This window comes from Pezoporus flaviventris, unplaced genomic scaffold (genome assembly GCF_033815535.1).
Source record: "Pezoporus flaviventris isolate CSIRO_AGI_PZ_B2104156 unplaced genomic scaffold, CSIRO_AGI_Pfla_v1 ptg000041l, whole genome shotgun sequence".
Taxonomy (NCBI): domain Eukaryota; kingdom Metazoa; phylum Chordata; class Aves; order Psittaciformes; family Psittacidae; genus Pezoporus; species Pezoporus flaviventris.
This window is the reverse complement of record NW_026892589.1, coordinates 6,176,613-6,189,127: the sequence shown is the minus strand read 5'-3', so window position 1 is coordinate 6,189,127 and position 12,515 is coordinate 6,176,613. Positions and strand designations below refer to the sequence as shown.

The window sequence follows — 12,515 nt, the reverse complement described above, 5'->3', positions numbered from 1 at the left end:
AAGTTAAAACTTTTTCTTCTTATTCCAACATACACAATGTTTTCAACTCTTCCAATGCAAGTACACAAGGAAACTCACAAAAGACACTGGAAGCAATTTGCAAATGAACCACATTTTCTGGAAGGCTGAGTAGCTGACTTCAAGCTATTCAAAAGATACCAAATTTGAAAATTATTTTTCCCTTTCTAAACTTCTTCCATCTCCTCATCAATAGCATTCACTAAGAAGTAGAAATCAGTTTACAAATATTTAATTATAATTGGAAAAATATTACAAAATGCAAAATTTTATTGTACTTGGGACTACAGAAATGCATTACTTCAGTTTATCCATTTCCTTCAGATTTGAGAAAAAGTAACAAGCAAGACAAATGACAACGAAAACCAACAGATTTATGAACCAGTTTCACCAATTAAGCTCAAAAATTCAGACAGTATTTTGCCAAATATTCAGATTTCAAAGGCTGAATCTGGCAGATGCCATTCTCCACACAAGTGCTGCATTCCTAGAATGAACTAATGCCCTCCAGTAATACAGAAAGTCAGTCACTCAGGCAAGGCGGGACTTATAAGAGACCAAGAATTAGCATCTCCGAACACTGGAGTAAGCTGAAGCATTTTGGATCCTCTGTCAATTCAGAGCTCATCATGTTTTGCAGGGTCCATACTGGGTTTGATGAAGACGCCCTCCATTGCTTTCCAATAGTTGTGATGATTAGCAGTAGGCATGCCATGAACTTCCCGTTGGCCTCTAATGGGATGGCCATACTGTTCCCCAGTTATTGAAAGGAACACCTCAGTTCCTACGTGCTTGAAGCGCACCGCATCCTCCCGCTCCCAGTAAGTCCCACTGCATTGCACAATCCATATATCGAGGTCATCTCCTTCGCCATCATCACCAAAGGCACTTACTTCCTGTTAGAGACACAAGCTTTCTGAAGTCAAAACGTAAGCAAACACCTTCAACAGACACACAAAACCATCAACCACAAAGTCAGCAGAGTTTCAAGGCAAGGATGGAGAGAAAAGAAAAAGTGTTGCTGCACTGCTTTACAACAGTTATCAAAGGCAGAAGCAGTGACTTTCTACTGCTACAATCTGAACACAAAGTGCCAACAAACACTAACATGTTATCTGAGCGAAAGTGCCAACAAACCCCAGCACACATTACAAACAAAATAAAAGGGTGTACTTGAGTACAGAAATCAGAACAATCCTTCTGAGAAAAAATTCAAAAGAAGCAACACTAATGCTGAAGCAAATTTTTCTTCACTCAAAAACATTTATAACTGTAGACATTTGTAGTATGAACATCTTCATAGCTGCCATTGCAGCGCTTTTTTTCAGCATGTGTTTTTATCACAACACCCCATTTAGCTTATTAAATTATCATATCCCTTTTTCATTTAATTACACCAAGCTTTCAATTGGGTCAACAACTATCCTGGTTTATACTATTTCTTCAGATACACTTCTGAATAGCTCTTAAAAAAACATAGGAAGACCATAAAAGTAATTAAATTCTTGATAAAACAAAACAGACAAGATGAGATTTCACTATGTGGCCCCCCCAAAAAACCTCAAGCATTTCCAGAAACTGGATAGGCTAAACTCCAACTGTTTAGGACTTTTGACAACCTTTAATTCTTAAAAATCTGATAACTAGAAATGATGACCAACTTCAAAACTGAACTGCAGCAGTTTGTATCAGTAACCTAAAATTTCAGGGTCATGTTAGTTCAAGTTCCTGTAGTCCAAAAAGTGTGAAAGACAACATACTAACTGAAAATCCAACTTCTGTTAAAAACATGAAATTAAAGTTTGTGTTCATAACTACGTATTTCAACAATTCATAAATCACAGGCCTGTCAATCTCTGGGAAGTCATGCAAATTTTCCTTGCTCTTAGATACTGTGCAAACACATAGCAAAACCAAAGAAACACAATGACAGTTGCTGAATATTTTTACATAAATGACAATGTTATACAAATTGTCTAAACTGGGAAATTAACACTGGGAGAAGGTTTTAGAGTCAATCTGTTCTTTAAATCATTATTCTGAAATGCCGTTTTCCACCCACTTCTTTTGGTTTTCACAGTCAGTCCAGAAAACTGGACTTTATTGTTTCACCTCCGTTACTCATGATAAAAGACAAACCTTTTTCACAGAGTCAGATCTTTCAACTTTGAATGTAATGGCCTATCTACATAGGCTGAAGGAAAACTAAAGTGACTACTACTGACAAAATTCCACAAAGTTTGCATTACCTATTTTAAGTGAGATTTTCTATGTTGGAGAAGCATTTGTTCAAGAGTAAAACTTGAACCTAACTACATTCAGAAATTAGGCTCTCCTAGATACATACAAAATGACAAATAATTGCAATCGTCACCGCAGATTTATTTTTCCTGTAGAAAGACAACATATAATTAAGAATATTGAACTGAAATAGGGGTAGCAAGAAGATGACTAATAGATTGGATCACCAAGAAACTCGTGTCTAGGAATGCCTAGTGCTGCAACATGATTAGCTGCCTTGCTCTAGAGCAATCTTCATAACATCAAGGGATGTGCTCAGTCTCCTACACCTTGAAAGTGCTAATTATTTCCCCAGTAGCAATGGTGCATAATAACAACAATAATGATAATAATAGCAGCAGATGTTAAAACTTCTGTGAAATACCGATATTGGTACATATTAAATTTTGCCTCTGTCAAGAACTTAAATACATTATTCCAAGATGCAGAGAAACATACACTTGAATTCTGGATGTGCATAGACTGTTTCTGTCAGCTGGTATCCAAGTCTGATTCTTCAAAAACACGAGAAACTGGAGAGACTATTGTCAACAGCATGCACTATTTATACAAAAGCTTAAGATTTAAAACAACTTACTTGGTTACTGGAAAGTGGTGATGGGAAGTGATGAGTGTGTAAATTTTTTCCTGTATTAACATGGGTGAGTCGTATGGCTTGCCCACATTTCACCGGTGTCCCGCGCTGGCAACTGCCATCACGCTTCCCACGAATCCGCCAGTAACTGTTAGCATCATCCGAAGCTTCAACTCCTGTCACTGACTGTTGCCCACTTCCTGTTTGAATAGAATTAAATAGCAGGAGACTTAACCCACTTCCCAAGTTCAGGAAGTCCTGAAAGAACTAAATAAATTTGTTTAAATGCTCTCATGTCTTCATGTTTAAGAGATGTTTAATTCTCTCAGTTCATTTACTAACTGTAATGGGCATACAGGTACCAAGTAATCTTTCAGATTGAAGAAGTTAAACACAGCATGCAAAATACATCCAATTCACATTCATTTCTCAAAAATACTACCAAGTTCTTTAGGTCCCCAAACAAATCAGCACCCTTGTTGCCACAACAGATGCTGCCAAGGTAACGTCAAGGCCCTAGACACAGAACAGGGACCACTTTAGAAATGAGGGCAAAGCATCCCTGTCACATCCCAGCTCCAGGACCTGCAAAGCACAGCTGCAATATCTTCCCATACCCCAGGCCTCAGGATCTGCCTCTCCTTACTGGGCTACCATGTCTCCAGCGCAGCCCTCAGCCCCATCCCTGGCCTGCTGCTCCCTCTGTACCAGGGACATAAACCTCAGTAACCTCTGACCACCTCCTCCTTCCCTGCTCCCCTCACAGGCTGCGCCCCCCCCCCCCCCCCCCGCCATTTTCCTGCCCCTCACACCCTGCCCCCCGCCATTTTCCTGTCCCCTCACAACCTGTCCGTCCCCCCCCCCCCCCCCCCCCGCCATTTTCCTGCCCCTCTCACTGCCTGTCCCCTCAATTCTGCCCAGCTGTTGCCATTTCCCAGCCCGCCCCCCTCACGGCTCCCCGTCCGGCCTTGCCCTGCTCACCGGATCCGTACTTGACCTCATGTGAGTGGAGCCGCACGCTGTGGCGGGTGTTGAGCAGCTTCAGCACCGAGCCGCAGGTAACAGCGCTCGGCGCCGCTTCCCTGCCGTGACACAGCCCGCGCAGCAGCGCCAGGAGCAAGAGCGGGAAGAGTCGGCAGCCCGCCTGCATCGCGGCGCAGCCCGGCCGGCACCGCCGCCCCCTCAGCGGAGCGCGCTTCCGCACCCCCCTACAAGAGCACAACCAATCGCCCCGCGCCAGCACCATGGCCGGCCAATCCCCGCCCGCCCTCTGCTCGGCCTCGCTTCCGCATTGGGTTCGGTTTAGTGACCTCACCGCCGCGAGACCTATAGCAGTAGTAGCTCATTGGGCCAAGGGAAAAAGGTGACCAATCAGAGCAAGCGGCGTGGCACCTCCCAGGGAAGGACGCGAAGGAGGATCGCGGTGCTTTTACCTCAGTGGCGCCTCACGGCTGAGCGCCGGTCTCGGTCGGGCCCGCGACGTCTGGGGTGGACCCTATGGGCCGGGTCAGCGCCCAGCGGGGCCCGCAGCGCCTCCACCCGCCGGTGCCTTAGCAGTCAACCTGGCAGCGGAAGCCGCGAGCAGCCCGGGCTGCGCTGACAGGACTGCTCCTGCATCTCTCGCTACTGCTAATTGGCTCATGCCGGAGCAGAGCAGGCCATGTTAGTTACAGCAGCCTCTCGTCTGGCAGGTAGTCCAGGCTGTGAGAAAAGTAGTAGCAGGGTCACTGGACTGATTGCTAAGGACCTTGGGAGAAAACGTGCTGCAAGTAGGACTGGTCAGTCGATTACCATGGGAGCAAGGGAAGAATAAATGTCTTCACAGTGAGAGCACTGTCCAGCATAAAGCAGCTCTACAGTTACTAGCTCATGTACAGCTAATGGTCCAGATACAGTCTCAGGGAGACAGAACTGGCACAGGTAGGTCAGTCAGCTTGTGTTGCTACTACATTCAGGACACTTCCAGCTCAGAGCTGGCACATTCATGTTTGCTCCGCCCTGCAGTTCTGGTTCTTACAGTTGTGTAGATCTGGAGATTTACAGACAAATGTGACATAATGCTGAGAACCAAAGGATATTCGTGGTAGTGAACTGTTTTGTATGATAATAGAGTACTGGTCCTGTAATTTCTGGATTATATTAGAGCTTCTGATGATGAGGCATAAATACTATACAAAGAGCGATTACTGTATCATTAGCTGTAGTGATCACATCTTTGCTTTTGGATCTGGAAGTTCACCTCCTATGATTCAGTCTCTTTTATGAAGTTTTTCTAACAAAAACAGATTATTAAGCTCTGTTCAGTATTAAAGACAGCTGCATAAATTTACATACATACTGTCCTCATTGCATATTGCAGACTGAATAAATCTAACCACCCCAAAAAAGTCTCCTTTATCAACAGGCAGCAACCATGGACATAGGATACAGGAACTCCTACAATGGTCCATTAGCTTTTGCCTCTGAAACTGCTCACTGGATCGACCCATATATCACATCACAGTCTGGTGGGAGTGTCATGTAACACTGAGGAATACAAAGTAATTTAACAGAGCAAAAGCTTTTGACCTTCTTAGCAGCAAGGAAGCAGATAGAAGGGCACCTGCCTTGGCACTTAAGTTTGTATAATGATGGTATTCTGTATGTCCAACAGCAAAGAACCGCAACACTGCAGTCTCTATGACAGGATGATTTAGAAAACACATTAATGTTGCTGGCTAGCAGAAACATCATAAGATGCTCAGCTGACTATCTCTTCTACCCATCCTGGATCTGTGAGGTTTTTTTCCCACCCATGTGATAGCAGTCAATTGAGTGGTTAGTTTTCTTTATGCTGGGTTTTACCCATTTTATATAGTTATATCTATATCTAAGAAAAATCTCTGATTTAAATGTCAGGCCTTCATTAAAAACAAGTCCAAGTACTAAACTCAGTCACACACACGCACACACACACTCATTTTTATGAGGACTAAAACCTCGTTTCCTAGTGCCGGAAGTATAAATGTTTGCTCATAGAAAAGCAAAAGATCACCCATTGATAGTCAAATGCCATATTTCTATGTCATTCTAAAAAGCCTTGCAGTTTTGACTAAGACAACAGCTTGCATTTGCTGTTCCTGTTATAAATGGGGCAAAACCAGATGTCTGTGATTGCCATTCTAGCCGTGGAAAATCAATCATATGGGGCTTTAGCTGGCACCTGTCTATCTTTCTGGGAGGTCGCTCAGTCTTCATGCATTTAGTGCCATTTACATGATGCTTCCTACAATGCTTTTCAGTCTTACTTTAGAAACATAATTGGGTTTGAACGGTTGCCAACAAAGAACTTCATCAATGCCAAACACCCATAGCAATTAACTGCCACCTTACTACTACAGGGCCCACTATTGTTTCTAGTAGATTGCTGTAAGCTACAGGTAAAACTGCCACAGAAATTATGTGAGTGCATACTGGTAGTGGCAACATCAGCTTTTTTGAGAGGGATCATTATGATTCTTGTTTATGGACACAAAATAATTTAACAGTGCTGTAAAAGGGGAGAATGTAAAATGTAACTAGAGTGTTTTCTGCCCTCACTTAAGTCTGCAGTCCTTCTGCACACTCAATTTTCAAGGATTTTGAAAACACCTACCCTTTCCACTCAGATGCACCTGTAGGTACAACCTGGCCTTCCCTGAAAAACACATTTTAGTGGGATTTGGCAGTGCCAAATGCTTTTAGAATTCAGGAATGAGAAATCTGTGTCAAATGAAAACTTCAGAGGGTATATGCTGGCCCAAAGCAACATATAGAAAAGGGTTTTTCCTCCTTTTTATATTGCCCTTGTTAAACATGCTGTAAGCTTTCTGTTTGCTTTGCATGACAAAAGCAGTGACTGGCAACTAAAGCAGCATAGCAGGCAACTCTTGGTCTTGATCTACACCCCAAAAAAGCGCACTGGTGCATCTTTTGCCATCAGATCTCATTGATTGGTGGAGAGCACTACAGTAACATCGTCCAGATTCTTTCCCAGACCGTCACTAACATTAGGCAAAACAGATCAGGCATGGTTCTGAACATCTTAGTACCTGATACAAAACCAAGTCCACATGAGCTCTTCCATTGACTTTTCTCTGCAGCTGGTCCTTTTTCCAATATCAGTAAAGATGAACTACACTGAAATCAAGGGAGTAACAGTAGAAAATCAGGTGTGTAACCATTCTGTAATTTTTTTCTGTGCCCTTCTTTCACTGATGAACTCCGGTGGTTATAAACCTCATTTCAGATCAAACATTTGTATCTATTGGCATGCCTTACAATAGAGCTCTTCTGTGACCCCTAAGGATAATACAAAGAGTAAACAGTAGTAATAACAATAAAATGCTGAGAAATCAAAATGACAAAAAAGATAGCTTGCAAAAAACTTAGGGAATTACAGAGTTTCTTTTCACTCAGTCTTTCAAGGACTAGAGACTCAAAATCAGCTATTCAGATTTTGGCATTCAGTAGACAGAATAAGCAGAGTTAGTAAAGAAGACATTTGACAAAAAAAGTATTGACATACACGTATTTAAATTGAAGAACTTTTCACCTGGGAGAGAAGAGATGATTAATTTTTTTTATTGCTGTCTTCTGTTTCTAGTTTTTGAGGAAGAAAGGGCTTCCTTGAAAGTGCTGCAAAGCCCTGGTGATCTGTGTCCAGTAGCATTGCCAGCATCTTTCAACTCCTCTCTGACACCAGTCCTTCAAGATGGAATCTCTCTTCAGAGCTCCAAAAGAATTATCATACATTTCCACTCAACCAGCTGAGATTTTCCAGGTGCTTTCAGTGATGCTGGGAGACAACAGTCGCTGTAAGTGATCTGCCAGAGTAACTTACACTCGTAGTAACATTGCTGAGGACTTCCTGATGTTCTCAATGATAACAGTAGTCCTTTTGTAGAAGGAACTCTTTTGAGATTACAATGAATACTCATGGTTCTACAGCTGTCTCTTCTTCCATGTCTGATAAAATAGGTAGTCCTCCCTGGCTATCATTTATACTAGTAAATGTTTTACATGTTGTTTCTCTTGAAGCCCAGCAGTAGCCTGCTTTAGTTAGTCTTCCACCTCTCGTGGTAGACTTTCAGGGAATTTTGGAGGCAGTAGGTCTGTCATATGCGGCAGAGGAGTGGTATTTTGGCTAACGGGTTTCTTGATTAATTCTACTTTGCCAATACTCATTTTCTGTTTACACAGAAGCTTTTTGTTTCCCTTTTCTGATGTAAGCTTTTGAGATTTATCAGAACTTCAGATTTCCTTGTTTCAGCCCTATCAATTTGTGCTTACAGCCTTATGCCACTACCCTGCACTTTTTTTAAGCCAAACATTCTCTCAAGGTGCACCTTTGTAACAGGAACAAACATAAATCCAAGCTACTCTGGAAGTAATTTTCCACAGTTAGATAAAAGTGTATCTGACTGCATTTTCAATGGGACACTTGCCAGTCTCCTTGTGCTTTCTGAAAAGCCTGTATCCTCCTAACTTTACATTTTTGCTTCCCTACTCCACCCCTTTAGGAAGTGACCTGTTCCTTGTATCTTTAATTAATTTTAATGGCTTCTAATCAACATTTGTAAAAATCAGATTCAGGCTTAACCCTGTTCTTGTTTATACAGAGTAAATTGAAACTGAGGAAGTCATTTTGAATTTGATATTGTAGTTTTGATGACTTTCTATTTCAGTATCAGAAAGTAAAAATCTAACCTATGTTACATCATTTCAGGTAGCTTTTAAAGTAATTTTGTGCTTAATGGGATTTGAAAAACTTCTAGATTTTTTTATCTGATTCAATAGTAGATAAATATTCATGTAATTCTGAAAATTCCACTAAGGATCTATTTTATATAAGGATCTTTTATAAAATCATCCACTTTTTGACCTCAGTGAACGTGTTATTTTGCCTAGAGATAATTTCCTCTAGGTACTTTCACCATAAATACAAAAAAAAATGAACTCCAGATACTATAATAACTTCCAGAGAAGGCAAACTTAAGTCCTGAGTTTTGATACAATCAAACAGTTAATCGAATCAGATAGTCTAGTTTAAGCTATTAATCCCCACACTTACACAGCACTCATTTCATTTAATCATCCAGTTGAAGGATTCCCCGTCCCAGCTCTTTTTTTGACCAAGCATCTTTGTATATTTAAAAGACCTTAACATCGGGCAAAGCAGCATCTGGAAAAGGAATGGACAGGCTTTACTTCACCTCAAACCCAGTCAAAAATCACAGATGATATAGCTTAAATTCAAATTTAAACACTAATCTTTACTCCACATGAGACACTCTGAAGGAAACATAGTGGAAAGAAAGTAACCCTCTGAAAAATGAGAAGGTGGATTAAAATGAGCAATACATAGTCTCTCTAAAGACCCCAAGAGGAGGATTTGCATCAGGGAGCATTTGAGTTTGGTACTTTTAACCAAACTTTACACACATTATAGTATGCCATAATGTAATGCAAGTGTCAAGTTAATAATAAGGTCATGATGGCAATATTGCCTTTATCACTTTAAGCCACCTTGATAGTGCCATGAACTTTGTCAGGTATTGACATTATTTTGTGCTGGTGTGAATTCAGATGGTTTCAGAAAGGGGAGGGAGAAAGTGACAGGCATACTGCCTAGCACATGGTGTGCAGGGAAGCCATTCAGCTCTTGACAGAGGTACCCTGGATTTGGGTGACTTCAACCCTTTTTGATGCAAGAGGGAGGCAGCTGTTAAACACAGCAGATTGCAAGTCACAAGTAAGGAGTCTAATCACAGGGTTTTGATGGGTTTATCCAGCATTATAGTTAGTTTTGAATCAGCTTGGAACAATACTCTTTGCTGCTTCCATCTGGAGTAGCAGTGCTTGTGCCCAGGATTTCCAAGAGCTACCTATGGGCAGAACACACCCGCCGTGTCCCCTCCCTCCTGGGGATTTGGGCAATTAATTCAGCCGGCATGCCCTGCCACAGTGCACACCCAGATTTGTGCATGAACTCCTCCGTGCAGTTGCTTTCTAAGGTGGGCGTCATAGGAAGAGCTTGGCACCAAAGCACCCCTGCTTCATCACACAGCTGCACATCCTAGTCTGAGCTCCGGCCCTCCAGAGGAGACCCTCTCAGGCACTGTCAAGCACACCCGCTTGGCAGGGAGGCCCGCATGGTTAGAGGGCCGCTCAGCGGCGGCTGGAAGCGGGATGCCGCTGCTCAGCCTTCCCCTCGCCCTCCCTGTCAGCTTCACGAGCAGACACGGCCCCTCCCTCGACACAAAATGGCGCCCACGTGCCTGCCTGCGCAACCGCAACGGCTGCCTCCGCGCGCGGCATGCCGGGAGTTGTAGTTCGAGCGGGTACCGCGGGACAGCCGCGATCCACAGCCAGTCTCGTACCCTCGTCCTGGGTCCGGTGCCCCGAGAGCACTGTCCCACACCCTCATCCATGCCCTGGCCCCACGCTGCACCCAAGTTTCCTGAAAGACTGAGGAAACACTTTTCTGCCTCACCCTAGGCTGGGCATACCTGCGAATTTTGGGAAAACTGCAGTGCAGCTCTATTTCATCACTGCTGTTCAGGTTCACTTAGCTCAGATGCCCAAAAATTAACACATGCTAATGAACACATGTCCCTACAGCATTCTTGCACATCACCTACCTCGGTCTCTGCAAAAGATCCCTTATTTTCTTCTCATTTCTGTGCTATGCCTCGCCATGGTGTCCTACTTCATGTCCTGCCCTGTCAACTGACCAGACAGTTTTGTATCTGGGACTGCAGCCTCAGAGACACATGCTGCATTAGGCTGTTGCATGCTCTCCATCTCTTCTGCAAAGGAGACTGGAATGCAGCTCACTGCTACTAAGAAGAAACCGAGATGAATGCTGACAGCATGAACATAAATGTCTTGTTTTCTCTGAAAACCAGCCTCACTAGAAGAATGAAAATGCTTTAATTTAAGCATTTCTCCAGAAGCCACTGAACTTCAAAGATTTTGTAAATGTTTAAAGCTGGGGAAGACGAGACAATGTTGACACCCTTTGATTTAATGAAAAATGGATTTTACTTTGTCTCATTCAAACATCTTTTAGAATTCCCACTTTCAACAAAATTTCAAGCAAGGAAAAGACAAACCAAATCCTACTGTGCTACCATTGTAATCCCAAATGAAGTAACTCATTGCAGCCAAGGGAACAATAAAAAGAAAATATATTCTTTCTGTCAACATATCAACAGATGGCTTGATGGAAGCAGTAACTGTTATGAAACGCTTTTGTGAAATACAGGAAACCTCTAAAACAGCTACTGAATAACTCAAAGTTCAGGAAAAGAAATTCAAGCTTAAAACCAGTGAAGCAACTGAGGGTGGAGAGAGCTCCTGCTCGTTTCTGCAACTAAGATAAGGTATGGCTGTATTTTGTTTAGTTAAGCTGGAAGATGCAGCCTGTGCTTAGTACATGTCCTGGCTTATGGGGCTTTGCCAGAAATGCTGGCCAATACTTTCATTCATGTCTTCATTGAAGAGGAAAGATCAGCCAGAGGAGCCTGCCCTGCTTTTCAGCTTCAGGCTGAATTTGTAAGAGACTTTCCTCTGGACCGTGTAGGGTTGGCTGCAAGGGGTATTTTGGCAGCCAGCTAGGGCATGCGGAGGAAACATTGTGCTGGGATCCAAGGGGATCATGGCACAGTGGCAAGATTTGCTTGCTGGGAAGATTTTGCTTCCAGTCATGGGAAGAAAAGCTGGGTAAACAGGCAGGAAATTGGAAAAGAAAAGTCTCCAGGAACTTCATTCAGTATTTAAGAAGGATGTTACCATTAATAGCATTAAACACATACTAAGGTTAAGAAGCCTGAGAAGCTTTGTCCAAGATTCTTACATAGTGCCTCTCACCTGTGTAGAGGCAAGCACCACGGTAGTACTAGAAAGAGGCAGGAACCCCCAAAGTTTTCATTGGCAAAGGCAGGAGGTGCTTGGTTTTGGTTGTGGACATTACTTCAGAGTTGTGCTGAATTCATCTGCTACAGTACCAGCCCTCATCAGTAGCGAAGCCTTGGGGGAAGGTGGTTTGGCTGTGAGGGTCATCTCCCAGAAGGGGAAGCAAGTACCAGTTGCAAAATATCCACTCTGAAATGCCAAGAGCACTGGAAACCCTTACAGAGCATTAAACACTTCTCTGTAACAGAAACATACAACTATTAAATGATGGAAATGCTCACAGGAATTGCTAGAATGAAAATTTAGCAACTCCTATACAGTATTTTGGTACAGTTTGTTGGAAATTTTATTCTGTACAAGTTTTCCATGAGAAAAGGAATCACTAAGGGGCAGAAGGCTGTCTCCAACCCTCACCATGATTTCCTGTAGTCCGTGTTCATTTCCTTTTTAAGGGAGAGTAAGCTCCAAAAGTGACAGACAGCTGATATCCACTCTAGATTAAGCAGAAGTCCCCATGGTGCCCATTTCAGTGCTTATAGGGAGAGCACAGCCTAGGAACCAAATTCTTCCAGGACTAACATTGCCACCCCCCCTTCTACTTTTATTTTCCTCTGTCAAAATATTAAAATGTGCTTGCAAACAATCATCCAAATCTTAGCTGCCCCTCAAAGTGCCCTCAGACTAT

At 42.8% G+C, this 12,515-nt stretch overlaps 1 protein-coding gene and 1 long non-coding RNA gene across 2 annotated transcripts; one reads left to right on the top strand and one right to left on the bottom strand.

Moving 5' to 3' along the window:
* Positions 1-234: 234 nt before the first annotated feature.
* On the bottom strand, positions 235-4,119 carry SDF2L1 (stromal cell derived factor 2 like 1). The gene is made up of 3 exons (XM_061466053.1): positions 3,875-4,119; positions 2,897-3,093; positions 235-914 (listed from the first exon to the last, which is right to left on the bottom strand). Exons 1-3 carry the CDS (start codon positions 4,041-4,043, stop codon positions 636-638), a joined length of 645 nt encoding a protein of 214 aa, XP_061322037.1. The 5' UTR covers positions 4,044-4,119; the 3' UTR covers positions 235-635.
* A 2,892-nt stretch (positions 4,120-7,011) lies between these two features.
* On the top strand, positions 7,012-7,904 carry LOC133275842 (uncharacterized). Its single transcript, XR_009745698.1, has 2 exons — positions 7,012-7,083; positions 7,518-7,904. It is a non-coding gene; the product is annotated as an uncharacterized LOC133275842 (long non-coding RNA).
* The last annotated feature ends 4,611 nt before the right edge of the window (positions 7,905-12,515 follow it).

What these genes read in the sequence shown, in the direction of transcription:
- SDF2L1 (XM_061466053.1), bottom strand. Translation starts at nt 4,043, where the DNA reads ATGCAGGCGGGCTGCCGACTCTTCCCGCTCTTGCTCCTGGCGCTGCTG. An exon ending in TGAGGTCAAGTACGGATCCG is followed by an intron (nt 3,094 to 3,874) that starts GTGAGCAGGGCA and finishes CTATTCAAACAG; the next exon opens with GAAGTGGGCAACAGTCAGTG. An exon ending in CACCACTTTCCAGTAACCAA is followed by an intron (nt 915 to 2,896) that starts GTAAGTTGTTTT and finishes TGTCTCTAACAG; the next exon opens with GAAGTAAGTGCCTTTGGTGA.